Here is a 27205-nt window from a genome sequence, read left to right as displayed (position 1 = left end):
TCAGCCCGCTGGAGTGGGAACGAATGTCGTGACAGTGACCCAAACTGTTACACAGAATAACCAATTTAGTGGAGGCAAGAGAAAAGGGAGCGGCGAGGGAGGCCAGCACGGCCCGAAGAAGAACAAGCCCGGAGAAAAGTTTAAGCCAGTCTACACGACTTACACCGAGCTCACAAACACTAGGGAGAACATTTTCCTAGCAAACTCTGCTCGCCTTCCCTGGAAGAAGCCGGAGCCTTTGAAGCACCAGAAGGCTAAGCGGGACCCCTCCAAGTTTTGTCGATTCCACAACGACATTGGCCACAACACTGACGATTGTAGGCATCTGAAGGATGAGATCGAGACTCTCATCAGAGCCAGACCCTTGACTCAGTATGCGCAGAATAGAGTTCCCGCCGGTCAACCAGCTCCAGAAGCTCCGATAAGTTAGCCCGGGTCTCGGATAAATCAGGACACCCCTCCTCCTGTGATAGGAGGAGAGATCTCCACGATCTCCAGAGGCCCCCATCTGGCCGACACGAGCAGAGGTGCCCAGAAGAGATATGTCAACAAATTGAAAGCTCATAACGGAGTGAAGTTCGTCCTAGAGCAGCATCTACCCAAACAGCAGCGATTGGAGAGGCAACCAATCATATTCACCGAGGAAGATGCCAGCCACGTCCAGTTCCCCCATAACAACCCTCTGGTCATAGCCGCCCAGCTCGCCAATCGGAGAGTTAGGAGGATACTAGTCGACAATGGGAGCTCGGTGAACCTGCTGTTCCGGTCTATGCTGGAAAAGATGGGTTTGTCTATCACCGAGTTGAAAGTCACCTCCATGATGTTATATGGATTTTCCGGAGAAGGATCGGCAGCAATAGGGACAATCGAGCTGGTGATTACTTTGGGAGAGGGACCCCGGACTGTCTCAAAACTCCTCGAGTTTGTGGTCATCGATTGTCCCACCGTGTACAATGCTATTTTGGGCCGACCTACCTTGATAGCATTTGAAGCCATAACCTCCATCCGCCACCTCGCGCTAAAATTCCCCTCTTCCTCGGGGATATGCACGGTCCGAGGTGATCAGCTCGCTGCCAGGGAATGCTATAGCATTTCCATGAAGGGAAAATTAAAACCCGGGCAGCAGACGATGACCATCCAGGGCAGAAGTGAGGAATCTTAGGAAATTGTACCTAGTCCTGAGATAGAAAAACCTCAGAATGCCAGAGGGGAGGGTATCATCTTAAATGATGATATCGACCCCAGAATAGGCGATGACAGATCCGAGCTCCAGGCCATCAAAGAGCTCGAGGAGGTAAATATTGACCCACAAGACCCCTCGAAGGTGGTGAAGTTTGGGGAAAAACCTATGTAGCGAAAGGAAGGCGGAGCTGATTAGGTTTCTGCAAGGAAATCTAGATGTGTTCGCCTGGTCTCATGGAGACATGATAGGAATCAGCCCGAGAGTCATCATGCACACCCTCCACTTGGATAAAAATGTGCCTGCAAAGTCCCAGAAACAAAGGCGCCTAGGAACGACCCGAGCTAAGGCTCTAGAGGAGGAAGTAGCCTGGCTCTTAAAGTGCAGCTTTATCCGCGAAGCAAAGTTCCCGATCTGGGTAGCCAATCATGTGTTGGTCCCGAAGCCCAACGAGAAATGGCGGACCTGCATCGACTTTTCCGATCTGAACAAAGCCTGCCCCAAAGATTGCTTCCCTTTGCCAAGGATCGACCAATTGGTAGATGCCACAGCGGGGCACGAGCTCATGTCGTTTATGGATGCATACTCGGGCTATAACTAGATCGCCATGAATCCCACAGACCAGGAGCACACTAGCTTCATGACCCCAACTAATGTTTATTGTTACAAGGTCATGCCTTTCCGGCTGAAAAACGCGGGAGCTACGTACCAGAGGTTGGTAAATAGGATGTTTACCAATCAGATCGGGAAAAATATGGAAGTGTATGTTGACGACATGTTGGTCAAGTCAAAAACCACCGATAACCATGTCTCCGATCTGGAGGAATGCTTTAAGATTTTGAGAGAATACGGCATGAGGCTAAACCCCCAAAAGTGTACTTTCGGGGTCGCGTCAGGAAAATTCCTAGGTTTCATTGTCAATACCAGGGGAATAGAAGCGAACCCCGATAAGATCAGGTCGCTGCTCAAGATGCCCTCACCCCGGTCGCGAAAAGATGTTCAAAGTCTGACAGGAAGGGTGGCGGACCTTAATTGGTTTATTTCTAAATCTACCGACAAGTGTTTGCCATTCTACAACCTGCTCCGGGGAAATAAAAAATTCGAGTGGACCGAGGAATGCGAACGTGCCTTCCTCGACCAAAAAGTACATTTAGCCGAGCCGCCCGTATTATCCAAACCAATGGCTGGAGAGCCTCTTTTCCTTTACCTAGCTGTCACGGAAGATGCGGCTAGCACCGTACTAGTCCGAGAAGAAGACCGGTCTCAAAAGCCAGTCTATTACATCAGCAAGAGGCTTCTCGAAGCTGAATCTCGGTATCCGCTGATGGAAAAGATGGCCTTCTGCCTTATTACGGCCTCCCGAAAGCTTAGGCCGTATTTCCAGTCCCACTCAATACGCGTCATAACCGATCAGCCTTTAAGGCAGGTTTTGCAGAAACTTGAAGCAGCGGGACGTCTATTGAAGTGGGCTATCGAGCTCAGCCAATTTGAGATATTGTACATACCACGAACTGCTATGAAAAGCCAGGCCCTGGCTGATTTTATGGCAGAATGCATAGGGTTCCGAGAAGACTCACTGGAAGAATCAGCTCAAGCCTCATGGAAAGTCTTCGTAGATGGCTCGTCTAACCAGAACGGCTTCGGGGCTGGAATCATATTGATATCCCCAGAGGGACATCGATTCCACTCAGCGTTACGATTCAGTTTCAAAGCATCCAACAACGAGGCCGAATATGAAGCTTTATTGGCTGGGCTAAGGGTGGCCCAGGAGCTAAGGGCCAGCTTCGTCTAGTGTTACAACGATTCCCAGCTCGTGGTAAACCAAGTGTTAGGAGAATACCAAGCACAGGGAACCAAGATGGCTGCTTACCTGGCCAAGGTAAAGAAAGAGCTATCCGCATTTGAGTGCGGCTCAATCGGCAGATACCTCGGGAGCAAAATGCCAACGCGGACGCCCTGGCAAAGCTCGCTACCTCTGGGGAGGCGAAGACTTTGGGGCTGGTGTTGGTAGAGTTCTTGGAAAGACCAAGCATAGAGGAAATCGGGGCAGAGGTCGAGATGATCGACACCAAACCGACTTGGATGACTCCCATCCTCGAGTATCTCACAGCAGGGAAGTTACCCGAGGGGAGAAATGACGTAAGGAGGGTACTTTACCAGGCTCCGAGGTATACAGTGATAGATGGGATATTATACCGACGTGGCCTCTCTTTACCTCTCCTACGGTGTGTTCTACCAAGCGAGGCGAAGACCATTTTGCAGGAGGTGCACGAGGGCTTTTGCGGAGATCACGCTGGGGGGCACACCCTCAGAAACTAACCAGGTCAATCCCCCAAACCGTGAACGGCCATGGGGACGAGATCATCTTTAGCTCGACCGGAGGAGCCCAGGCAATTGTGGCGAATCGCTGTCACTTGTTACATTTTTGGACATAGGAGATCGAGTCCTTTGACAGAGTGGGCCAATAGTACCCTTGCCTTAATATCTTCAGGGCCAGAAACTAAGTTCTCACCAAATGCATTAAAGAGGAGTAACAATAAAGTTAAACCACAAAAAAAAAAATATAAATAGATTAAAGAATCTAAGGAAACCAATTATCTCAAGGATAAAAATCCTCGTGATAAAAAGTTACAAATAAAAAATAAGGGAAAAAGAAGCAAAAGTCTTAAGCCCCACCAGGCCGCTTCGATGAAGTCACCCCTTCGGCGTCCTACTCGGCTGCAGCGGAAGTCTCCCCAGTCTCAGCGGGCACCTCCTGTTGAAGTTGAGCCTTGAACTTCTCGAGGAAGATACCCAGCAATGATACAGCATGGCCTCCATGGAGGAGCTGGAAGATGCCCTCTCTGCCACCAGGGCGGCCTTGGCCTCCTCAAGCTCGACCTTCGCAGCATCCAAGGCGACCTGTGTAGCCCCGACCTCTAGCAGCTTGGCCCGGGTTGCCTCCAGGTCACCTTACGCAGCAATCAAAGCGGCTTGTGCGACCTTCTCGCTTTCCCTGGTAGCCGTCAGGGCAGCCTTGGCATCTCGCTCTTATTGTTGAGCAGACGCGAGATCGGCCTTGGCAGTCTGGAACTTGCCCTTGACCTTGTCAAACCTGGCCCGGGACCGAGCTATGCTTCGGTGTAGCGCCAAAGCTGCCTACACGGTCGAAAGATGATAAGGCATGTGCTTTAGAAAAAGCAAAGAGGACCATTGATTAAGCAGACTTACCGTGAGGATCATCCCCAGTGAAGACTCCATAACGTTCTCGGGGTTCCTCGTCTCGATCTCCCGCAGATCCCTTGGGGTGGCATTGTAGCAGTGATCCACCATATAGGTCACGGTTTCATAAACCGTCCCTCGAAAGGCCTCGGGGATTTTCTCCAGGGCCTGAGTGTGACTGGGATGCGCACGGTGGGAACCGGAGCTGGCAAGGTCCCGGTTGGTACCTCCAGTTCTCGGTTAGAGACAGGAGGTCGCAGGGAAGGTGGAGCCATCTTCTCTATGGCGGGAGGGGGTGGAGGCGCCTTCTCTGTGGCAGAAGGACCCTGGCCCTTCCCCTTGGTAGGAGACTTGGAAGTGGTTCCGGGAGGGGGAGTTTTCTTGGTCAGCCGGAGCTTCTTCACCAATGGTCTGGACGACCCGGAGGAAGGATTCCCCCCCCCCCCCCCTGAAACATGGACCGTAGAACGTTGTCCCCAGGCTGTGACATCTCCTCGCCTGAAACAAAGACAACGAAGCATTAGTATGCATGTAAAAATATTTGATCACAAAAAATCTAAAGAATGTATTGAAAAAGGTCCTACCCTCCGAGCTAGAGGAGGAATCTATTGCCACGACCTCCGGCCGCAGAGCTTCTACGGGGGAGTCTAAAATTATAACTTCATGAATGAGAGGGGGCTCTGGGTCTGGATCTGCTTCAAGACTGGACTCTTCTACATACTGCCTAAGCCCCGGAGCTACTATACCCTTCAGAAGGGAGGGCCACGACCTAAGGTTGGTCCCGTACTCCTCAGAAAAGGCCGACCTAAAGGCCAGGCTATTGTCTACTACTATAGTGCCCTTAGGGCGGCCCATGTCATAGCGCAACACTAGTTGGTCAACGCACTAGAGCAGAGTTGCGTTACAAGTTGGATGGGGTTATACCTAGCAAGCCGTAGGTCTGCGGCAGCCCTGTCTAAATCCTTAAACAAGTATGGGTTACCTTGGCCGGAGGGGCCGGCTGCTGCCTCGGACTGGATCCGCTCCGTGTTGACCTCTTGGGCGATCTCAAGAGCCCACTTCCGATGCACGAGCGGCACCTCGTCTTCCTCGTCCTGCTCATCGTCATCCGCAACACCCCCCTCGGGGATGGGTGCCATCTCACGAGCTGCTGGGACGGTCCGCGGCCTCCTTAAGGCCAGGGTCTGGTCCGGAGAAATTAACTTACACGCCAGCATCGTCTCATCAGACACGAGCTGTTGGTAGTCTTTTTCGCTTGGAGGGAGCCTCGCCAAAGTTTCATATTGACCCCCAAGGATCACTGATTTAGCCGTCCTCGCAAAAATAGCTGCACGATGGTATTCAAATCAATATGCATGGAAAGAAACAAGTCAACAATGATTTCGCGAGCTAAGGATAGAAAGAACTTATGAGGACGGTTAAAGTAATGGTGTTCGCAGTTACGGAACCCCGTCGACATGAAGAATTGGTCCTTGAAGTCGTTGGGGTGGCTGGATAGCTCGATGACTGCGACGGAGTTGGGGAAACGGGTCAAGTAATAGAACCCGTCACCTCGCCCCTGTTGTTCCGGGCTGGCCTTGAGGCAGAAAAAGTAGAGAATGTCCGCCGGTGTAGGGACCTCCCATTCCTGCTTCAGAAACAGGTACCTCAACCCCTCTAACAGACGGTATGAGTTAGGGGGGAGCTGAAAGGGGGCTAGCTTCACGAAGTTCAGGAAGTCCGCGAAGTACTAGTCCAGAGGAAGAAAGGCCCCGGCCTTGAGGTGTTTGTCGCTCCAGGCCGCGAACTCCTCGTTGAACGGTGCGCAGCTCCGCTCGCCTTCAAGGGGAGGACGAGCAACAAGCGCGCCTGTCCCTATGTCGATGTTGTGGGAAAGCAGGATCTTGTTGACCTTCCCCTGAGTTGTAACCTTCGAGGCAATCCTCTCGGCCTCGAAGAAGGCATCAGGTCCCACCTCGACCTCTTTCTCCACGGTGGGACCGAAGTGGGGGATAGGGGAATCTACTACCACCTCCTTCCCCTTGATGGTCTGCTGGGATGACGAGCTGATGGCACTCTTCTTGGGCATGTTTTTCCTGGGTCCCATCTGGTCGCCTAGCAAACAAAGATGAAGAAAATTTAGAAAGGCGACCTAAAAATAAGAAAGGGAATCTAGCGCGAGGAATGATTTTCCTTACACGGGCTGAGGTAATCTCAGCCCGCGGTGCGTGAGGCCACGCGGTTCTATGAACGCGCGCCTATGCTCCCAACGGGTCCCCGATTGCTCGGGATCCGTGTGTCAGGAGGGTCAGGATAATGTTTGCCTTGGAGGGAAAGTTTCAAAAGCAAAACCGCCTGGGAAGCGTGACCCCTAAGCTACCCGGTTTTGCACCCCAGAAACTTGTCGTCTTCCCCTCTCCAAACAGGCATTTCAAGAGATTACCCAGAAAAGTCACCCCAGAATTATCTTGTCCTATGCGTTATATTCCTAAGAATTTTCTCCTATGGTCGATACCCCTAGGATAAAAACCTATGCACAAAATACCATCCAAAAAGAAAAACAACCTACAGTGTGCGACTAAGAAAGAAGTTTACATAAACAAAGAAAAATGGAAACATTTAAACATACAGCAGGCAGAGGACTTACAGAGGTTTTTGCTGTGTGAAGATCGAAAAGGGCATAGGAGTCGGAATCCTAGTGGAGCCTTTAGAACTGGAGTCACGGAGAAACCCTTGTGTCTGGAACTCAGAGACTTCTGGAACGAAGACCAGAAGGAAAAAGGCTTCTGAGGCTAAGAAGAGAGAAGATGAAGAAATTTTTTCAAATAAAGGGTGGCTCATGCGAAAGGTGGCCAACCTTATATATACGTAAAAGGCAAAGGAACAAGGACCGTTCGATCATCTTAATGCGAGATGCGAGGGTCACAACTCGAAAGATGAAACGACGGCCGAAGATAGGCTAGGCCATTTAATGCGATTCTCGGAAGACGGACCATCACCAACCACGATGCTCCACGTATCCGATGCCAGCGCAATAGGCGGGACATGAAGAGTCGAAAAGGAAGCCTAAAAGCCCCCACTGTGGCCACAGGTGACGTCACGTGCCACGAGCAGGGGCTAGGGGGGCAAATGTACGCCCTAAATATCCACGGGTTATTAGCGAGCTGGAAAAAGGCATAATTCTATCCGCCACGTTGAAGCCTCCTACCTGGAGCTGTTATTACGAGTCTCCACCTCTATAGCTCGAGCTAATCAAAGGGCTAGCAAGTATGCTCGAAGGCATCGGATCAGCAGTGTGGATATCACGAGCTGATGCTACATCAAGCTCGAGGTGCAGCATAGATCTGGCACCCTTGTCCATTTGTGAAGTCAACCACGCAATGTAAACGTGCGCATATCAGACATTGCGTGTCTACTCCATTCCTGAATTCTCGGACACGCAGCATAAACGTGCGTGTTCAGGCGCTGGTTTGGGCCATGCGGCCCATTATCCCCCTTACCTATTGATTAGACAACACTTCATTGTTAGGTTTTAGGAATTAATCATAAGTGTCACAGATGTGACATGATGGGTAAGAAGGTCACGGGATGACCCCCTTTACCAACACCCAGGTGTCCTCTCTCTATAAATATGGAGACCCTGAGTGTTACAAGGGGTTGGCGTCTAGTTTGTAAAGAAACACCCTGTAAGGAATACTATAGAGATATCAATAATATTGACTGGTGGACTAGAGGGATTTTAACTTTCGAACCACCTAAAAGGAAAGGAGTTATAACCTTCCCCCTATACTATTTTCACCAATTTGGAATATGAATATATACATATTACGGTTCATTATCTAGCACTAATTCATCCCGTTTATTCGTATAACTATCTGTTGCCGAAGAACCGCGTCAACAATATTATAATTGTATGGTTTCTGAATTATTAGTTTTAAATTTTAATAGTTGCTTAATAATTTAATTGTAAAATCAATATATTAAAGAACAAGTTGTAAATAATATTAGGTTTTTTGTATGTTTTTTTTTTTGTAATTTTTTTAATATTAGAAGTTAGGTTAAAAGATTAAAATAACTCATAATCCAACTTTTTTGAGGGTAGATTGGATCGGATAGGATGCGACTTTATATGTACGTTTCTTTTGGGAAATGTGCAGTTCTTTTGGTTAGTAACAAAATACTGAAACTCGTGCACCGAACAATCGACATTAATGGATCAACTACTTTTCCGATCCCTTTCGGTTCAGACAATCGGATACCATTCAATAATCTCATGTTATGTTAGTAATTTTGTAGCCGACAATTAAAGGCCTCTGCCTTCCTTATTACCTGTCTCTCGTAAAAATATGAAATTCCGTTGTTTGGCGCCTTCACCCGTTCCCATTCCGCCTCCAGCCACTCGACTTCAGGCGCTTTTCGTCCGGAATGCTCCAATCGGTTTCCACCATTCCATTCCGCCACTCATTCCTCTTTCTCATCACTCTCATTTCCCAATACCAAGATTCTCCCCCCATTCCGATTATAACTCCATCATCAACATTGTCACCGCCATTCGCCTTAAAGCCTCATTCAACGGTCGAGATTTCAGAGCTCGCTCTTCCAGCCCAGACTCACCCCCTCCTCCTCCTAGTCCTTCCTCCATTAGTCAACAGGTCATTGTCAGCTCAGCGTTTACCATCGCATTCGCTGTCGCCAACCGCGTTCTCTATAAGCTCGCTCTCGTTCCCATGAAAGAATACCCTTTCTTTTTAGCTCAGTTGACCACTTTTGGGTGAGTGTTCATAAAAAAAATAATGGGATTGCGATTACGTGATGATTAAATAGATCTCTGTCTGTCTTTGGTGCAGGTATGTAATCGTATACTTCGTTATATTATACATGAGATACAATGGAGGCGTTGTTACAGATGAAATGATGGCTCAGCCAAAATCACTTTATGTGGCTATTGGTGTTTTGGAAGCTCTTGGAGTCGCTTTGGGAATGGTTGCTGCAGGTACCCTTCCCTTAGAAAGTTTATTTAGGTCATTGGGTTTTCTCTGTATGTAACGGTACATGATAATGGAATTTTAAGATTGATTGAGTTGATGGGTATTCCGTAACGTCATCAGCTATGACTAACTTTATAGGCTTTAAGTTTGAACTAACTTATGTAAAAAGTTCCACGCCAAAAAAGAAAATAAAAAACTTTTTTAAAAAAAAGCGGTTAAGTTGTTATATTGCTCTAATTTCACTGTATTTACTGTCACAATGTTATTTGAATATACATTTAGGATTTGTGTACAATGCTTTGGTTTGGATTTTGTTCGTGATTAAAATGATGCAAAATAGCTACTACAAAATTATTTGCATAAGGCAGATTGAGTTTTATGCTTAACTTTGTGCATCCTCAACAGCCATGCTACCCGGACCAGCCATTCCCATTTTGAGTCAGGTACTTCCTGTTTGTCTAATGTGGATATATATACACACACATACACAAACATACATATATATATATATATATGTTTGTGTGTGTGTGAGGAAGAATGAATATAGTGTACTGTTCTATCAATTCTAAATTTTTGTCACATACAACTCCTTATGGAAACCTCTTATCCTCTTTAATATTGCAGACGTTTTTCGTATGGCAGCTGATTTTGTCTGTCTTTATTTTGGGAAGAACATACACAATCAGTCAGATAGCTGGCTGCTTACTCGTAGCCATTGGAGTAGCCGTTGCTGTCACTAGGTATCTCATCCTGCTCTTCAATAGCTTAAGTAATCAATTCCAGCCTGAAATTTAATATGAAAAAAGCTGTTAAAGGAAGCTAGAAACCATGTCTAAAAATGTATGAAGTCCAGGACCTAACAATCTCTCACTTTCTCCTTATCTAACTAGTTCTCATAATTCATCCACTTTCTGTGAAGTAGGCATGTGATTACTATTAGTGTTAGATTCAAAAAGTTGAGAATTAATTACTTTCCATATTGTTATGGATGGATAAGGAAAATAATTAAAGTTAATGATTATATGCTCTTGAATACTCATGCATTGAATGACTGGTGAATATGTGGAATGTTGAACGAAACCTCTTATGGTTACCTGCAAAATGGTCTCCGACTCTCAAGTTCTCTCAACAAACTAACAAAATGTATGTAATTCTAAACAATCCAAAAAAAGTCCCCCTTACAGGTTCATATCTTGCTATTTATGGACAACATATTCCTGAGTAAGAAATGTCTTGTCATGATTGGTCTACATCATCAAGGAAATAAGTTGTTATTTTCATTCTGAAAGAAGGTTCTGAGTACTCCAGGAATTGGGTTTTACTTTAGCTTCAACGAGGAGCAGAACCTTCTTAGGTCTGGTTCTTCCCCAATGGAATGTGCTGTTTAATGAAACGATGTGTTTTGGGCATGTTTCAATTACCACATGTGAAATATTTAAAATAGTGAGCTTTTAATATTGTTATACGTGAAGTTTGATCTACAATTTGTGTGCCTTAATTGCAGTGGTTCTAATGCTAATCAACTGTTATATGGAGTTGAGCTTGTGTGGCCGGTGTTAATGATTGCTTCAAGCGCTTTTCAAGCTGGTGCATCCATTATCAAGGTCAAGATAATACATTTATATCAAGTCACCCTGTTTTAAGCAGAATAAAATACCTTGTTATTAATTTTTTCTGTTTGAATAGGAATTTGTATTTATCGACGCGGCTTCTCGCCTTAAGGTAACGTAAATCCACAACATCTTCATGGAATTTTGGTTTAATTGGTGAACATGATAAATTAATTTCTTCTTAATGGGATATGCTTTTGTTGCGTAATTGGACTTAAGGGTCTTCTAAATTGTTCACATGCAGGGCAAGACACTTGACATATTTGTTGTCAATTCATTTGGATCTGGATTTCAGGTGATATTCATGACTTCTTTGATTATTTATGCTCTAAATGGTTTCTACAATATAAGCAGTTTATAAATGTGCCAATCTAAACTACTCGATTTACTTATAAGCTTATGTGTTATGCAAGAAGAATAACCAATAGTCTTTAGACAGTGCCAAAAAATGAAAGTTGTCAAGGATTTTAACATGTATCATGGGATCTCTTTAACTATGATTCTAAGTAAGTTTACTTTGATAGACATTGTAGAATATCAATCTAGGTCTATCATGTAAATATTTGTACAACTGATTTTTAGGGATTATGATCCCATTTGTAATTTGTAATTTTGACAGTTGTAGGATGTTTCTAGAAGCTGTTTTCTAGGAGGTATTTTAGGAGTTTTGAGGTTTTGTATTTACTATATATATACATGTATATGTTTCACGTTTGTGAATGAGAAAAAGGAGATTTTTTTTTCACCTTAAAAAACAACATGGTATCAGAGCACTGAAGGACTCGATTCCCCTTCAATTTTTTTTTCTCTTCGTCTTTGTCTCTATCAGAGGCCTGGTTGCCTTTCCTAGCGTCGACAACCTCATTTTTCGAATACTATCGCTTTTTCCATCAGTTTCCCAGCGCCAGCAGTCCATTCTTAGTTTCAGGCAATCACACTTCATCAGCAATGCCATTTGTCTTCAGGAGAAACTCAGCCGTTGAACCAACTCCAGGCAATCTCAATTTCCACGACTTCAAATCTACGAAGTTCCTCTAATTTATCAAATACACATTGAAGGAGTCCATTTTTGGCCCAATCGAATCAGAATCGGCCCAGCCCAATCAAAAGTATTAAGGAGTCTTACATTTTTTGCCTTTGGCTTCAGTCGCACGTCTCCTCTTCAGCATCTGTACTCATCGACTTCAAACAAACTTCATCTTCGGCTTCATCTACTTCTCTCTTGGAAAATTCCAAGTAACAATCTAGGAATTCATCTACAACACATCCCTCCTCTAATATACCCACAAGTTCTCGACTAACACCAACTACTTTTGAAGGTAATATTGTTCCTATCACTCACAAAGTAAATGGGCATAACTATCTTCAATGGTCTCAGTCAATGATGAAGTTTGTAAGTGGGAGGAGCAAAGATGAATATCTTACTGTTCTAACACCAGATTCAACAAGTGCTGAATAAAAGACCTGGAGAGCCGAAAATAATATGGTAATGTCCTGGCTCATTAGTTCTATGACATCTGAAATAGGAGAAATTTTTTTACTGCATATGAAGATCTTTGTCAAGGTGAGAATTTTTTTACTATTTATTACACAACTCTTTCTCATTAGTGGCAACAACTAGATCTATTTGAGACATATGAATGAAAGTGCACTGAAGATTGAAATTATTTTAAAAAGCTTGTGGAAAAGAAAAGAGATTTTTAAATTCTTGAAGGGACTTGATAAATCCCTTCACGAAGTAAGGGGCAGAATTCCCAAACCACTCTTGCAAGCAGCATTTTCTGAAGTTCGAAGAGAGGAGAGTCGAAGACGGGTCATGTTGGGACAACTCAATCCTGCCTCATCCCCTGACATTCCTGCATTTGTAATTGCTAAAGACAATCAGCCAGATTCAATTGTTTTTCTTGCTCGAAGCAACTTTCAGAATGACAATCAAGGCCGAAAAGGTCGTCCATGGTGTGATCCTTGTCGAAGACCTAGACACTTCAAGGAAACTTGTTGGAAGTTGCATGGAAAACCAGCCGATTGGAAACCAAATCGATCTTAAAGCCAAAGGGAATGTTGCTGTATCTGAAACAATTCAATCTACAACCTTTAGCAAAGAACAATTAGAAATACTTCAACAACTCATTCAGAAGGCCAACACTCCTACACAAAGCTCCCATGGTTCGGCACATCATGCAGCCAAATCTTCCTATTGGATTGTTGACTCGGGCACAACCGATCATATGATAGGTGACAAATCACTTTTTACAACTTACTCTTCTTGTAACAACTCGCAAACAGTCTGTATTGCGAACGCTACACACGCCAAAGTTGTTGGCACTAGATTTGTCTGTCTCTCAAATGATCTCTCACTCCAATCTGTATTATTTGTGCCTGAAGTTGACTGCAATCTTATATCTGTTAGTAAGCTGAATCAAGATTTAAATTGTGCAACTAAATTTCTCTCTGATTCTTGTATTTTTTAGGACTTGAGCTCGGGGAGGATGATTGGCAATGCTGATTTTCGTGTAGGCCTTTATGTTCTCAATGTGAACCACCCTTCAAAGCAGAATGTTAGTTATCAATCCAATCATAGCCTTATGTCTACAAGTCAATTTAATAAGGAAAGTGAGATCATGATGTTGCACTTTCTTCTAGGTCGTCCAAATTTTCTGTATTTGAAACGTTTTGTAACGCCCTGGATAGCCAAGACCGTTACACCGTGTATTTATAAAGGTGAAAGGCTTGCTAATCAAGTCATTTAATTAGAAACGTGTCACTGAAACTACAATTGAACTAGGGTTAAAAGATTTTGGTCTCAAAAGTTACATTTCTTATAGTTAAGCATTTTCTTTTACATGAGATCCCAAAAGTAGTAAAGTTAAAAGATCGTTTACAAAAGATTCAGGATTAAAATACAGTTACTAGTCACTCTAAGGCAAAACAGACAATTAGGCTTTTCTCGTCCTGTACCACTCCTCGGTTGTGGCGACCGATCAGCTGACTATGTATATTCAACCCCAAAGCTCTCCATCTTAGGACTGGTCCAACTTGCCATTGCCTTTACCTGCACCACGTAGCACCCGTGAGCCAAGACCCAGCAAGAAAATACAATAATATAGCATAATCATCAAGCAAATAACCATATAACTATTAGGAGTGTGTCCTAAAAGCATGTAAAAGACATTTGTTTTTTCTGTGAATAAATAAATACAATGGTTTATTATTATTGTTATATTTAGATTGTTAAATTATTGTTTGAATAATTTTGTAAATATCAGAAAAATTCCATATTCATTATTGAGGATGTGATCTTATATTAGTACGAGAGAATTAAAGATCACATGAATGAATAAAAATAGTCAACAACAACAAATTAAAGTTATGGAATTCTTTAATTGGGGTTGTAAGTATGGTTTGCTGAGTATCATGTTGATACAAATAATCTAGATTCGGATTATTGATGTGGTAAGACATCTCAATAAATGTGCTTTATATAATATGATTATATATGACATGGACCGATATGAATAAAATTATTTATCCAAAAACCATTTAACAATAAAGACTTGTAATTCATATCATAACTGATGATCATTTATATAGATCAACCTAAATCCTGAGTGTTTATGAACTCCTGTTCATGTTTATTAAATCTTTTGATTCATTCGTTAAGGTCTCTTCATAGAATGAGGCTAATGACTTTTGCTTTGGAGATTTAATATCATGGATGGCTGGGAACATGTTTCAACAATACAGAATCTAATATTTCCTAACGGATCGTATATTAGTTCCCTTAAAGGTTAATTCTGGAACTGAATGATTTTGAGCTCAAATCTATAATTAGATTATAGATTAATTATTCACTAGTGAATTAATGGTATTTGAGGAATAAGAAGTAAATTAGAAAGGTAAAATGGTAATTGTTCCATTCTAATTTATGAACTAATTAATTAGAGGGTTGAACTATTGCAAGATGGTTATATTAATGGACGACTTAAGATAAGATTTCTGTAAAAGTATATTTATAACATAAAGAGTGCAATTCTGAATTTATAGTGGAGAAATATCAGAATTAATAAATTAACTATTATAATTAAAGAGTTTCATTATTTAATTTCAATTTATTGAAGCTTAATGTTATAGGTCCATAGTCTCCGAAATGGCTCAAACAAACACTAACAAAGGTAAATACAAAAAAAGGGCAAAATGACTTATTTGATAAGTAAAATATTTTTCTTTGCATCAAACATAATTATTGTATAATTATGTGTAATTAATTAATTGAGAATTAATTAATTATTTGATTTAATAAAAATATAATTAATTTTGAATTAATTTATTTTTGAGATTTTTGGTATTTAAATAATAAGAAAAAAATTGGAAAAAATCACATGCCATCCCTGGCATGTGATACACAATCATTGTGCTACACGCATAAGAGACTCTGAGTAGTTTCTTGGTTCCACAATTTGAGTTATTTAAATATTAAATAAATAATGAGATATTGTAATATGATTAAAATATTATTATTTAAACATAATCTAATAACTGATTAGTTATTTTCAAATTGTTTAAAATAACTAATATTTTATTTTTAATATATTGGATATATTAAATATAGGATATCAGTTTTTCAGAACGTAGTTTTTCAGGGATAGAAAAATATCTTGAAATCTCTCTGAGAGAAAGAAAACAGTGATACAAGCAAATGTCACTGTTTTTCACAAACTTAGGTCCAAACTTTATCAGATCTCATGTGTTGAGAACATCTGATAAATAGATTTTTCCTATTATTTTGTATAGCGAGCCCACACTCGTTCTTTGTGTGCTGAGAATATTTTGGAAGATCTTGGTGTGAGATCTCAAGGATTTTTGCCATACAAAAAGATAACAGCAAGGAAGGACCTGAGGTAATTTTCTATTTATGTCTTTGATTCAATATATATATATGCATGTGAAGAAGTAGTTCTAGAAATCTTGTGGGATTAAATTAACAATTTGATTGTTGTTCCGCTGCGTATAATCTCTGATTTGATCAATAAAAACCAACAATAACTCATATAGTATAAGTATGTACTCAACAGTCCAAACATTCATGTTATTCACGTATTTAGCATACCAAGTACATCATTTCATATCAATAATCAATTCACATATGATAACCAGGGTTAACGCCCTTAGGCCGCACCCTCTATTTATCCTACTAACTTCAGCCCGCTTAAACCGAGCTCAGTGAATATTAAGTTGTCCTCGGCTACCAGTGATCGAGCTGCGCTCTGTGCGCAAATATTAATTACGGCACCCGTAGGCCGTTTATCACATGTCCCATGGCATAATACCATATATGACATCACACAGATATAAGGAGCTCTTAGTCCCATCACAAACACATAACCGGGTGTACTTTTCTTACCTTTAGATTTCAATAGCTTTGTTCAATTCGATCCTCAAGCACGATCCCGTCTGAGCCCTAGCGTACACGTAGTCACGGTCACAAATTAGAACCAACTCCAAACCTCAATTCCAAAACCTAGCCTCGGGACCAATCCTGAGCCCTCGGGAAGCCCTAATTCCACCAAACGGGGGTGGTGGAATCAAACCCTGAGCCCTCGGGCAAAAACCCTTATAAAATAACCCAAAAACCCCTTTTTAGGAATAGGGTAGCGCTACAGCGCCCTAAGGAGAGCGATATAGCGCTACAAACAGAGGCAAAAAGCTCTGGAGCTTCAGGGCCTAGTGCTGTAGCGCCCAGACAGCGCTAGTCACAACACAGCCCAGCACAGATTTTTCTCCTTCGAATTTTCCCGAGCCAAACCTTTCCAAAACTCAACCAAACTTCAAAACAAGCCTCCCAACATCTCTAAATCATCCCAAGTGACCCAACCATAAGAAATTCAATCACATGCACCCCAAAACACAAAATTTACCATGGCTGAACTTAGAGCTCAAAAACTCAGTAGTAATCAAAGAACTTAAAACTAGAGTTTCTTACCTTTGATGGATGAGCTCAACCTAGGTTTCCTTCCACTCCTCCTTAGCCTTCACTTTTCAAAACTCCAGCCTCAATTCCCTAGAATTCCCACCAAAATTCAGCTTACAAATCCATATCAACACCAAGAACCAGAATCTGAGTTATAACCTCCAAACCTTACCTTAATTGGATGCCTAACCCCTGCTGACTTCCCAAACCTGATCAAGATCCCAAGTGCAAAGTCTTGGCCTAAAGCTCCTCTGAATTCCAGCTCCAAGAGACCTTAAGAAATTGATGAAGAAAAACCCAAACCGTAAGAGAGAAACTTCTATCTCCTTCTTCCTTCTTTCCTTTTCTTTTCTTTTCAGCTTCCTTTGGTTTCTAAACTTTCCACTATGTGTATAAAGGCAGAGTAATGCTTATCCCTGGTTTTTAAACAAAATGACCCATTTGCCCTCCCATAATTCCTAAGCCTTTAAATCAACCTAGGGGCATTTTGGTCTTTTGCTCCCAATTCCCGCTAATTCCTTAAATATATCTAATATTTTCCGCTTACTTCCCGGCGCCTAACTAATCACCAATTATATTCCTCAATATCAAAATAGACTCCAATATATTCTCTAAATTCCCAGAAATACCCCCAGGCTCGCCCCGAGCCGGGTATAAATCCTCGTCATGACTTTTTTTCGCTGAACCGCTCACTAGGATCGCCTCGAGTCACATATTACAAATATATCCACATAATAATGTGGTCTCGACATTTTATCACAATTATTTACATTTATTCCCTCAACGGGCTAAAATTATGAATATGCCCGTCTAACCTAATCAGGGCCTACATGCATACTAATACACATAGCCATGCATCACAGACATTCAAATAATCATATAACATGCTTTTAATCATTAAATCACATATAATCTAGTTATGTCCTCCTGGCACACTGATCAAGGCCTTTAAGCCTTATTATTGAATTTAGGTCGTTACACGTTTGTTTCCATCTTTATTCATCAATAAAAATCTCAATTCATTTCATTGTGAAACTTGTCAATTAGCAAAGCATACTAGGAACACTTACTCGCCACGATCGTACAAATCTAGTCACCTTTTCTCTTGAATTCATGGTGATATTTGGGGACCATTCCGTATTCCTAGTATGACTGGTGCTAGATGGTTTTTATTGTTGGTAGATGACCATACACGCCTATGTTGGACATTTCTTATGAAAGAAAAATAAAAAACCAATCATATATTCCAACAATTTCATGTCATGATCAAAACCCAATTCAGAGTGGAAATTTAAATCCTCAAAACCGACAATGCCAAAGACTTCTTTAATTCGAGTATTGGTTCTTATATGAAATCTCATGGTCTTGTTCAACAAAGTTCATGTGTTGACACACCACAACAAAATGGTGTAGCAGTTCAAAAAAATCGGCATGTGCTTGAGGTTGCCCAATCCTTGCTAATTCAAGCCAATCTTCCTAAAAAGTTTTGGGGCGAGGCTATTCTAATCGCAACATATCTCATCAATCGTATGCCTTCTCGTGTTCTCAAATTTCGCTCACCATTACACCTTTTTCAAAATCTATATCCTACCACTCATCTTGTGTCCCAAATCCCTTTCAAACTTTTTGGATGCACTGCCTTTGTTCATATTCATTCTCAATTCCGTAGTAAATTTGATGCCCGTGCACTAAAATGCATATTTCTTGGATATTCACCCAACCAAAAAGGCTATAAATGTCTCTCCTATTACTCAGAAATTTTATAACACCATGGATGTTACTTTCTTTGAAGAAAGTCCCTACTACTCCAATTCTGCAATTCAGGGGGAGAACACTAATGAATCACAAAATTGGGATCGGTCTTCCCTTCTTGAACAGCCACCACAACCTACATCTAACATTCCTCCATCCGACACTTCGATCCTGATTCTGATGTCAAGTCTGGGATTAGATTCCCTTCAACACACAACCTCCTCTTCACCAGAAAAATCCATTCTTGACCTATCCCCCATGCCCTATCCAGACCATCTTCATCTTCCTAATGATGCCGTGAAAGTTTATGGTAGAAGGAACAATTCTAATTTGCCTGCACAAAATCAGCAAAGTCAAGAACCTCTTCAAAGCCAAGTCAAGCTAGAAGAACTACAAGAAGAATCGGGCTCTGGATCTCAATTAAATTCAGACCATGACCCAAGGTTTTATCTTCTGATTGCACAAAGCACAAAGAAAAGGTGTTCAATCATGTACCCTACATCCTATTCAAAATCACATCTCTTATGTAAATTTATCGCCAACATTTTGAGCTTTTGTGACATCCTTCAACAGAATCTCAATTCCCAATTCGGTGTATGAGGCTCTACAAGTTCCAGAATGGCGTAAGGCTAGGTTTGAAGAGTATATGACACTTAGAAAAAATGGCACTTGGGTACTGACAGAAATTCCTCCTGGAAAGAAAACAATGGGTTGCAAATGGATATTTTCATTCATACAGAAAGCAGATGGGAGTATAGAGAGATACAAAGCCCGGCTAGTGGCAAAAGGGTTCACCCAGTCATATGGAATTGATTATCAAGAAACTTTTGCCCTTGTGGTGAAACTTAATACAACTCGTGTCTTGTTGTCCATAGCAGTCAATAATGACTGGCCACTATTCCAACTTGATGTCAAGAACGCTTTCTTGAACGGATATCTAATTGAGGAAGTCTATGGATATACCTTCTGGCTTTGAGACAAATGAGACACATGGAAAGGTCTGCAAGCTGAAAAAGACATTATATGGACTTAAGCAGTCTCCTAGAGCTTGGTTTGACAAATTCACCAAGGTCCTTAAACAGGATGGATATATCCAGGCACAGGCAGATCATACCCTTTTTGTGAAACACTACCCAAGCGGGAGAATCACAACATTAATTGTCTACGTTGATGGCATTATCCTCACAAGAAATTACGAAGAAGAAATGATGAGGCTCAAAAATCAATTATCCAAAGAATTTGAGATCAAAGACTTAGGGTTCTTAAGATATTTCCTTGGAATGGAAGTTGCACGAAATAGACAAGGAATATCAGTTTCTCAATGCAAATATGTTTTAGATCTCTTAAACGAAACTGGCATGACTTGGTGCAAACCAGTTGAGACTCCTATGGATCCTAATACATAAATGATGCCCTGAACAGATGAATTGCCAGCAAATAAGGAACGGTACCAACGCATGGTGGGTAAGCTAATATATCTAACTCACACACGCCCACATATAAGTTTTGCTGTGAGCATTGTCAATCAGTTTTTGAGCAATCTATCCGTAGATCACTTGGAGGCAGTTTACCGCATCATAAGATATTTAAAGAAGGATCCTGGGAAAGGACTTATGTTCAAGAAAACTACTAATCGAACCTTGGAGGTGTATACAGATGCTGATTGGGCTGGATCCCCTTATGATCAAAAATCCACCTCAAGATATTGCTCATTTGTCTGGGGGAATCTAGTGACATGGCATAGTAAGAAACAAGCAGTGGTAGCTCGCAGCAGTGCTGAGGCAGAATTTCGTGCTTTAGAGGCATTTGTGAAGGAATTTGGCTACAATGGTTAATGAATGAATTGAGGATTGAAACGTTAGATTCAATCAAGATCATGTGTGACAATCACTCTGCAATTGCGATTGCCAAAAATTCGGTTTAACATGATCGAACTAAGCATGTGGAAATTGACACACTGCATAAGTGAGAAATTGACAGCAAGACTATCACACTCACCTATGTTCCTTCTGGACAACAAGTAGCCGACATTCTAACTAAAGCTTTGTTTCGCCCAATCCTCACCAAGCTTAATAATGTTCTTGGATTGGAAAATATATATAGCCTAGCTTGAGGGGGAGTGTAGAATATCAATTTAGGTATATCATGTAAATATTTGTACAACTGATTTTTAAGGATTATGATCCCATTTGTGATTTGTAATTCTGACAGTTGTAGGATGTTTCTAGAAGCTGTTTTCTAGGAGATATTTTAGGAGTTTTGAGGTTATATATTTACTATATATACATGTATATGTTTTACGTTTGTGAATGAGAAAAAGGAGATTTTTTTCACCTTAAAAAACAACTGACATTCTTTTAGGACCTGTAGAAGAAGAAAGTTTAATGTGTAGACTTATGTAACGGCAACATGTAGATTTCACCACTGAGTTTGTTGATTATCATATTTTTAAAAGAAATGTTAAGGAGCACTAGTAGTGTTCAACAACACTTGACACGACAAACTGCTATTGGTGCAATTTAGTATCAGGTTCCATATATTTTAATTTAAAATATAATATGTGAGACTCGATACTAAATTGCACAAATCAATGTAAGGTGATGTTGGGCACGATGGGTGCCTTATAACAATGCTCTATTTCTAATTGTATTTTGATCCTATGTTTTTCATTTTTTGTAGGCTCTTTTTGTACTTCTCTTTCTGCCTTTCTTGTCAAGCATGAAAGGCATACCATTTGCACAACTTCCTTCTTATTTTAAAAGTGGTGTCGGTTGCTTTCTGAACATTGGAGCTAGTACATCAGGCAAGCTCTTATGATCTTTATATATTATGCAAAAATATATTTAGCTTCTAATGTTCATAATTCATGGATCATTGATATTCATATGGTATGCATACTAAACCAGTATTTCATATGATAACTTGTACCTCTTAAAATATATTTTCTGCCAATGTATGTTGTTATGTACCCCCTAATATAGGCTGTAGTACAAGTATTTAGACTATTTTTTTCACATAATAGTTTGAATTGGAAAACTTGATGCTTTATGCATCATAAGATACCCTATATTTTGGGTATGCCAACTTTAAAGAATATAACAAAAGTATGATTTGTTTGAATAATTTAACAAAATTTTCATTTCTCTCCCTCTCCCTCAACTTCTCTCTCAAACTCTCTCTCGTTCTCTATAACTACGGCACCACCACCACCTCCCCATGGCGGCAGAGCACACCACCTCTCCACGCAGCCACTTCCATCGACGTCTCTACCTCCCACAACCATGGAAACCGCCACCTCCTACCACCATTAAAGTTCTTTCATCAAATTTTTTTAAAAATTTTAATGATGACAAATTCAATCCAAAACTTAAATCAAATGAAATATTCATCTAAGACACTAATTTATGGATTTTGAACATTTATGTACAATTTTTTTTGGTTTTGTTTGCATTTCTTTTCAGATCAAATACTTAAAAATTTGCAGAAAAACGATATCTAACAATGCAATTGCGATGGAGCCTGAAAAAACATGGTTTTTGGGCCAAAACGATGTTTAACGATGCTGTAACGATGCGTTTGTGATGATGACTTCTTAATGATGTAATAACGGTACATTAGCGATGCATTAATAATGCATTTGCGATGGTGGCTTGAAAACATGTTTTTAGGCCAAACAATGTTTAACTATGCATTAATGATGTGGTAAAGATGCATTTGTGATGGTGCCTTGAAATATGGTGTTTATGCCAAAACGATCTTAACGATGCATTTGCGATGGTGGCTTCCTAACGATGCATTAACGACACATTTGCGATGGTGGCTTGAAAATATGTTTTTAGGCCAAACAATGTCTAACGATGCGACAATGATGCATTTGCGATGGTGGCTTGAAAACATGGGTTTTAGGCCAAAATGATGTCTAACAATGCGTTTGCGATGGTTGCTTGAAAACATATTTTTAGGCCAAAAAAACAATGGTTTCAAGCCACCATCACAAACACATCATTACCGCATCGTTAGACATCGTTTTCGCCAAAAATCCATGTTTTCAAGCCGCCATCGCAAATGCATCGTTACAACATTGTTAGACATTGTTTGGCCTAAAACATATTTTCAAGTCACTATCGCAAACACAACGTTACTGCATTGTTAAACATCGTTTTTGCCTAAAACTCATGTTTTCAAGTCATCATCGCAAATGCATCGTTAGACATTGTTTGACCTAAAAACATGTTTTCAAGCCACCATTACAAATGCATCGTTAATTCATCGCTAATACATCGTTAGGAAGTCACCATCGCAAATGCAACGTTACTGCATTTTAATGCATCGTTTTGGCCTAAAACCATGTTTTTAAGACAACATCGCAAATGCATCGTTACCGCATTGTTAGACACATCCTTACCGCATTGTTTGCCCTAAAATTATATTTTCAAGCCATAATCGCAAATACATCGCTAATGCATCGTTAGGAAGCCACCATCGCAAACACATCGTTAAGTATCATTTTGGCCTAAAAATCATGTTTTTTTAGGCTCCATCACAATTGCATCGTTGGACATCATTTTTCTGCAAATTTTGAACTTTTCGATCTGAAAAAAAAAAAAAAAAAAAAAACGTTAACAAAACCAAAAATCTGTACATAAATGTTCAAAATTCATAAATTAGTGTCTTAGGTGAATCTTTCATTCGATTTAAGTTTTGAATTGAATTTTTCATCATTAAATTTTTTTAAAAAATTAATAAAACTTTAATGGTGGTAGGAGGTGGCGGCTTTAATGGTGGTAGAAGGTGAAGGCATCGATGGAAGTGGCAACGTGGAGAGGTGGTGTGCTCTGCCGCCGGTGGGAGGTGGTGTTGGTGCCGTGGTTATGGAGAAAGAGAAGTTGAAGGAGAGGGAGAGAAATGACAATTTTGTCCAATTATTCAAAAAAATCATACTTTTGTCATATTTTTTAAAGTTTGCATACCCAAAAAATAGAATATCTTAGAGCATTTCCAATAAAGTGTTAAAAAGCTAGTGGAATGCTATGTTTAGCACACCTTACAAAAAATGACTCCAATGGTAATCCAAATAATGTCCTAAATTGGCACATTCTAAATGTTGTGTCAAATTTGACATATCAATAAATGCTACTTTTTTTTATGTACCATATTACCACTAATTATTATAATTTAGTAGTTAACAATTAATAACTAACTATACATCATTTTTTTAATTTCTTTTAATGACAAATTTCTTGGAGTATACAATTTAGATTAATAAAAAAATTAATTTTTGTATATTCTTAATAAATATTAAATGAATTATTGACTTGTGTTAATTTGCATTTTGTGCATTGGAGTACAATTACAAATATTAGGTCAAATATAACATCAACTCATTTTTTTGTGCTAAATTTAACACAAAATTTACATCTTGCATTGAAACATCGAGTTTTCCTTTGAATTTGAGAATATTAACTTCCAGGCAAGTATATTTTATAGTACACGGCTGCAGTTTGGACATTGCAAGAAAAAGGCAAGTTCCAATTATTATCATAACGAATAAGAGGCAATGCAAGTGATATTTAAACGTTAAGAGAAAAAGCCAAATTGAATGATAAAACAATGCACTAAAATTATTGATTATTTTGGTGGAATTTTACTTATTGCTAGTGATTGTATTGGCATAATAATTTCAAGGCCTCTGTAGCTGGAAGTCATGTTTGTAACAAAATATTAATAAGATAACAATTACAATAGGATACTAAGATCGGAATAAGAACATACTAATTAAATTAGTTCATGTTTTTGCTTGTTGAAAGTGATAAGTTTTAGTATCGATATATTCATTTATTGTCCATTTTAAAGTTAGTGACCCAAACATGCAAACTTTTTACTCGCTATAGTTTTTGTCACCACTCCTCGTTGCTCTGGTATCAGGTTGTGAAGGTTCTCCATTGCTTCCACTGCTTTACATTGCTACCAATCTTATGTTCAACGTATCAGTGCTCAATCTAGTAAAGACTTCGTCTGCTGTTGTTTCATCTCTTGCAGTGATGTTATCAGGTTCTCTCCCCCTCTCTATTTTCACTCAACAAATATGATTAGCAAACATGATTAACATCTAAGCTTTTAGCTAACACCTATTTTTATCGGTTTTACAGTGCCAATTTCAATTTACATCCTTTCCATTCCATTGCCATATCTACCGGTGACTTCAAGTTTGGGTCCCTTCTTCCTCTTTGGCAGTTGGATTCTTGTCTTGGGTCTCATCCTCTACACCTTACCTCAAGCTTCAAAGCAACACTGAAATTAGTTGATAAAGAGTTTCCAGTTTGCGGAATTTGATGTGATGAAACTTCAGGGGCAAATGGTGTTATCTTACAGTGTGTAATTTTTTCTTTTTAAAAAAAGTACAAAGAATAAACAAATTGGAAGTCTTATACGGGACATAATAATTTTTGTACGTGAACCCATTTTCAATGGAAAGTGGTCTCGAGTGTTTTAGTTCCTATTTGTGCCATTTCATACTATTTGTCCAAAATAGAAGACCCGCCCGCTTAATGTCTATTGAATGCACTCGTGTGGATTGACTGATGAGTCATCACAATAAAGTTTGCTTTGGATACTTTGATTCTCCAACGTAAACATTTCTAGAGTCCTAAGATGACATGTTCGATCCAAAATGTTGATGGATAATTTTGTTCTATTTTTAGGTTAGCAGTTGCATATGGAATGAAATCACTAAATGTAAATTGAAACAATAAACTCCAATGTTGATTGAATAAGATATCCAAGTAGAACGGAAGAGAAAAACCTCTTGGGATACCTGTACAAAAACACTTCGATGCTCAAGTAAGTGATAGTTCTCTTAAAGCAATCTAACAAGTATAGATAGTAGAGTGTGAAACAAAACAATCCAAGGTCCCTCTTCCAGTTTCTTTGGGTGCAATTTATAGAATTCTCAAAATTAGTCAAGTAAAAAAGAACTTATTTTGATTAATTCACGTCACTAATCCACCAAGTAGTTGATCTGTTAGGAATGCTATTGTGGAAATTTATAAATACGCAAGCGGATGCAATCACACTAATAATATAATGTCTAGTTGAGTATTGTTGTAATGCCCTGAAATCCCTATTGTGGTTTAATGGTTGGATTAGTAGGCCGGGAGGGCTATAATTGTTTAATTATGCCATTAACTGATAATATGCATGTTTATGTGAATTATATTATAATATGATGTTACATGCATGCATGTGGGTCTACATTTGATTATTAAGGTGTTTTGGTAATTTTGCCCATTGAGGGCATATTTGTATATTTGGGTGCATATTGTGATTTGTGAATGAGATCTCATTATTATGGAGATATATTCAAGCTATTCGGCATGAGACGGTCTTATATTATTGATTAGCGGTTTTGTCATAACGGAGGTTTTTTATTGGGATATTGAGTTATGAGGATGTTATTTGATGATAAATTGGGAGCTATTGAGATCAGGAGGAAATTCCGGGAGTTTTGACTATAATGTCCCCGGGGGTGTTTTTGGGACCTCGAGCACTAGGTTTTGTTTGAGATTACTTAAGCTTGAAGTAGCTTGTCAGATAGAACCGTATGTTAGAAAATCTCGCGTTCTCTTTCCGTTAGTTTGTTTTACCGTTTGAAGTATTTTCGAAGAAATCTCGAGTTTTAGGAGTCGGAATCAAGCGAGGATCGAGGCATAGCGATCCTAGGGAAGATTATAAGCTTATTAGCCGAAGGATTTAGTTGGAAACAACTCAATTGGAGGTAATTCAAGTTTTAAGTTTTAAGTTTAAAGCTTAGAATTGGACTTTGTGAATCATTGAGTTTTTGGTTCGTTTGAGCCTTGGGATTTGATGGTTTTGGATCATTGGGAAACTTGGGAACTTTGATTTGATGATTTGGAAGTGTTTAGGTATGTTTTTGGAGGGTTTGGGATGAAGGAAAACGAGTTTGGGGATGGTTCTGGGTTGGGGGCCGCAGCCCTATTCTTGGGCGTCGCGGCCCTAGCTCGATGAAGCTGGTGGAGCAAGTTTGGCCTTGCTAGGCGCCACAGCCCTTGCTTCTGGAGTGGCTGGGGGCCGCGGCCCAAGGTGTTAGGGCCGCAGCCCTTGGACAGGTTTGAGCCCGTTTGAGTGTTTTGGCCCCGGGAACTTGGTTTTAGGCCTCAGGATTGTTCCTACTACCCGGATTAGTGGGGATTGATGTCCCGGAGGCTAGATCTTGGTTTGGGAACCTTTGATGTTTATTTTATTGATGGTGTCCCATATTTGGTTATGACTAGCTGACCGCTAAAGGCTTAAAGGTTGATCGTTCTCAAGGGTCGTTCTTTTATTCATTCTCGCTCGAATTAGAGGTAAGAAAACTGCACCCTGTGTATATATATGACATGCATGGTTATTCTTGATGCATGTTGGATGGTTAAATGTGACATGCATGGTTATTGTTGAGGCATGTCAAGTGATTAAATGTGATGCACTAGAAACATGTGATTAGGGCATGCTATGAATATTGATTATG

The 27205-nt window shown here is 40.4% G+C and overlaps 1 protein-coding gene across 2 annotated transcripts; it reads left to right on the top strand.

The window, feature by feature from the left end:
* The first annotated feature begins 8494 nt into the window (after positions 1 to 8494).
* Positions 8495 to 25152, top strand: LOC133803240 (protein CLT2, chloroplastic). Of its 2 annotated transcripts, XM_062241210.1 has the most exons (10): positions 8506 to 9131; positions 9208 to 9353; positions 9754 to 9791; positions 9973 to 10088; positions 10853 to 10952; positions 11035 to 11070; positions 11203 to 11253; positions 21358 to 21481; positions 24604 to 24729; positions 24828 to 25152. In XM_062241210.1, the coding sequence occupies exons 1-10, from the start codon at positions 8707 to 8709 to the stop codon at positions 24971 to 24973; spliced, it is 1308 nt and encodes a 435-aa protein (XP_062097194.1). In that variant the 5' UTR covers positions 8506 to 8706; the 3' UTR covers positions 24974 to 25152. The 2 variants fall into 2 exon arrangements, with proteins under 2 accessions (XP_062097195.1, XP_062097194.1); XM_062241211.1 differs by lacking the exons at positions 21358 to 21481; positions 24604 to 24729; positions 24828 to 25152 and adding an exon at positions 13430 to 14266 and having other exon boundaries at positions 8495 to 9131.
* The last annotated feature ends 2053 nt before the right edge of the window (positions 25153 to 27205 follow it).

Source organism: Humulus lupulus, chromosome X (genome assembly GCF_963169125.1).
Source record: "Humulus lupulus chromosome X, drHumLupu1.1, whole genome shotgun sequence".
Classification (NCBI taxonomy): domain Eukaryota; kingdom Viridiplantae; phylum Streptophyta; class Magnoliopsida; order Rosales; family Cannabaceae; genus Humulus; species Humulus lupulus.
This window is presented reverse-complemented; position numbering and strand designations above follow the sequence as displayed.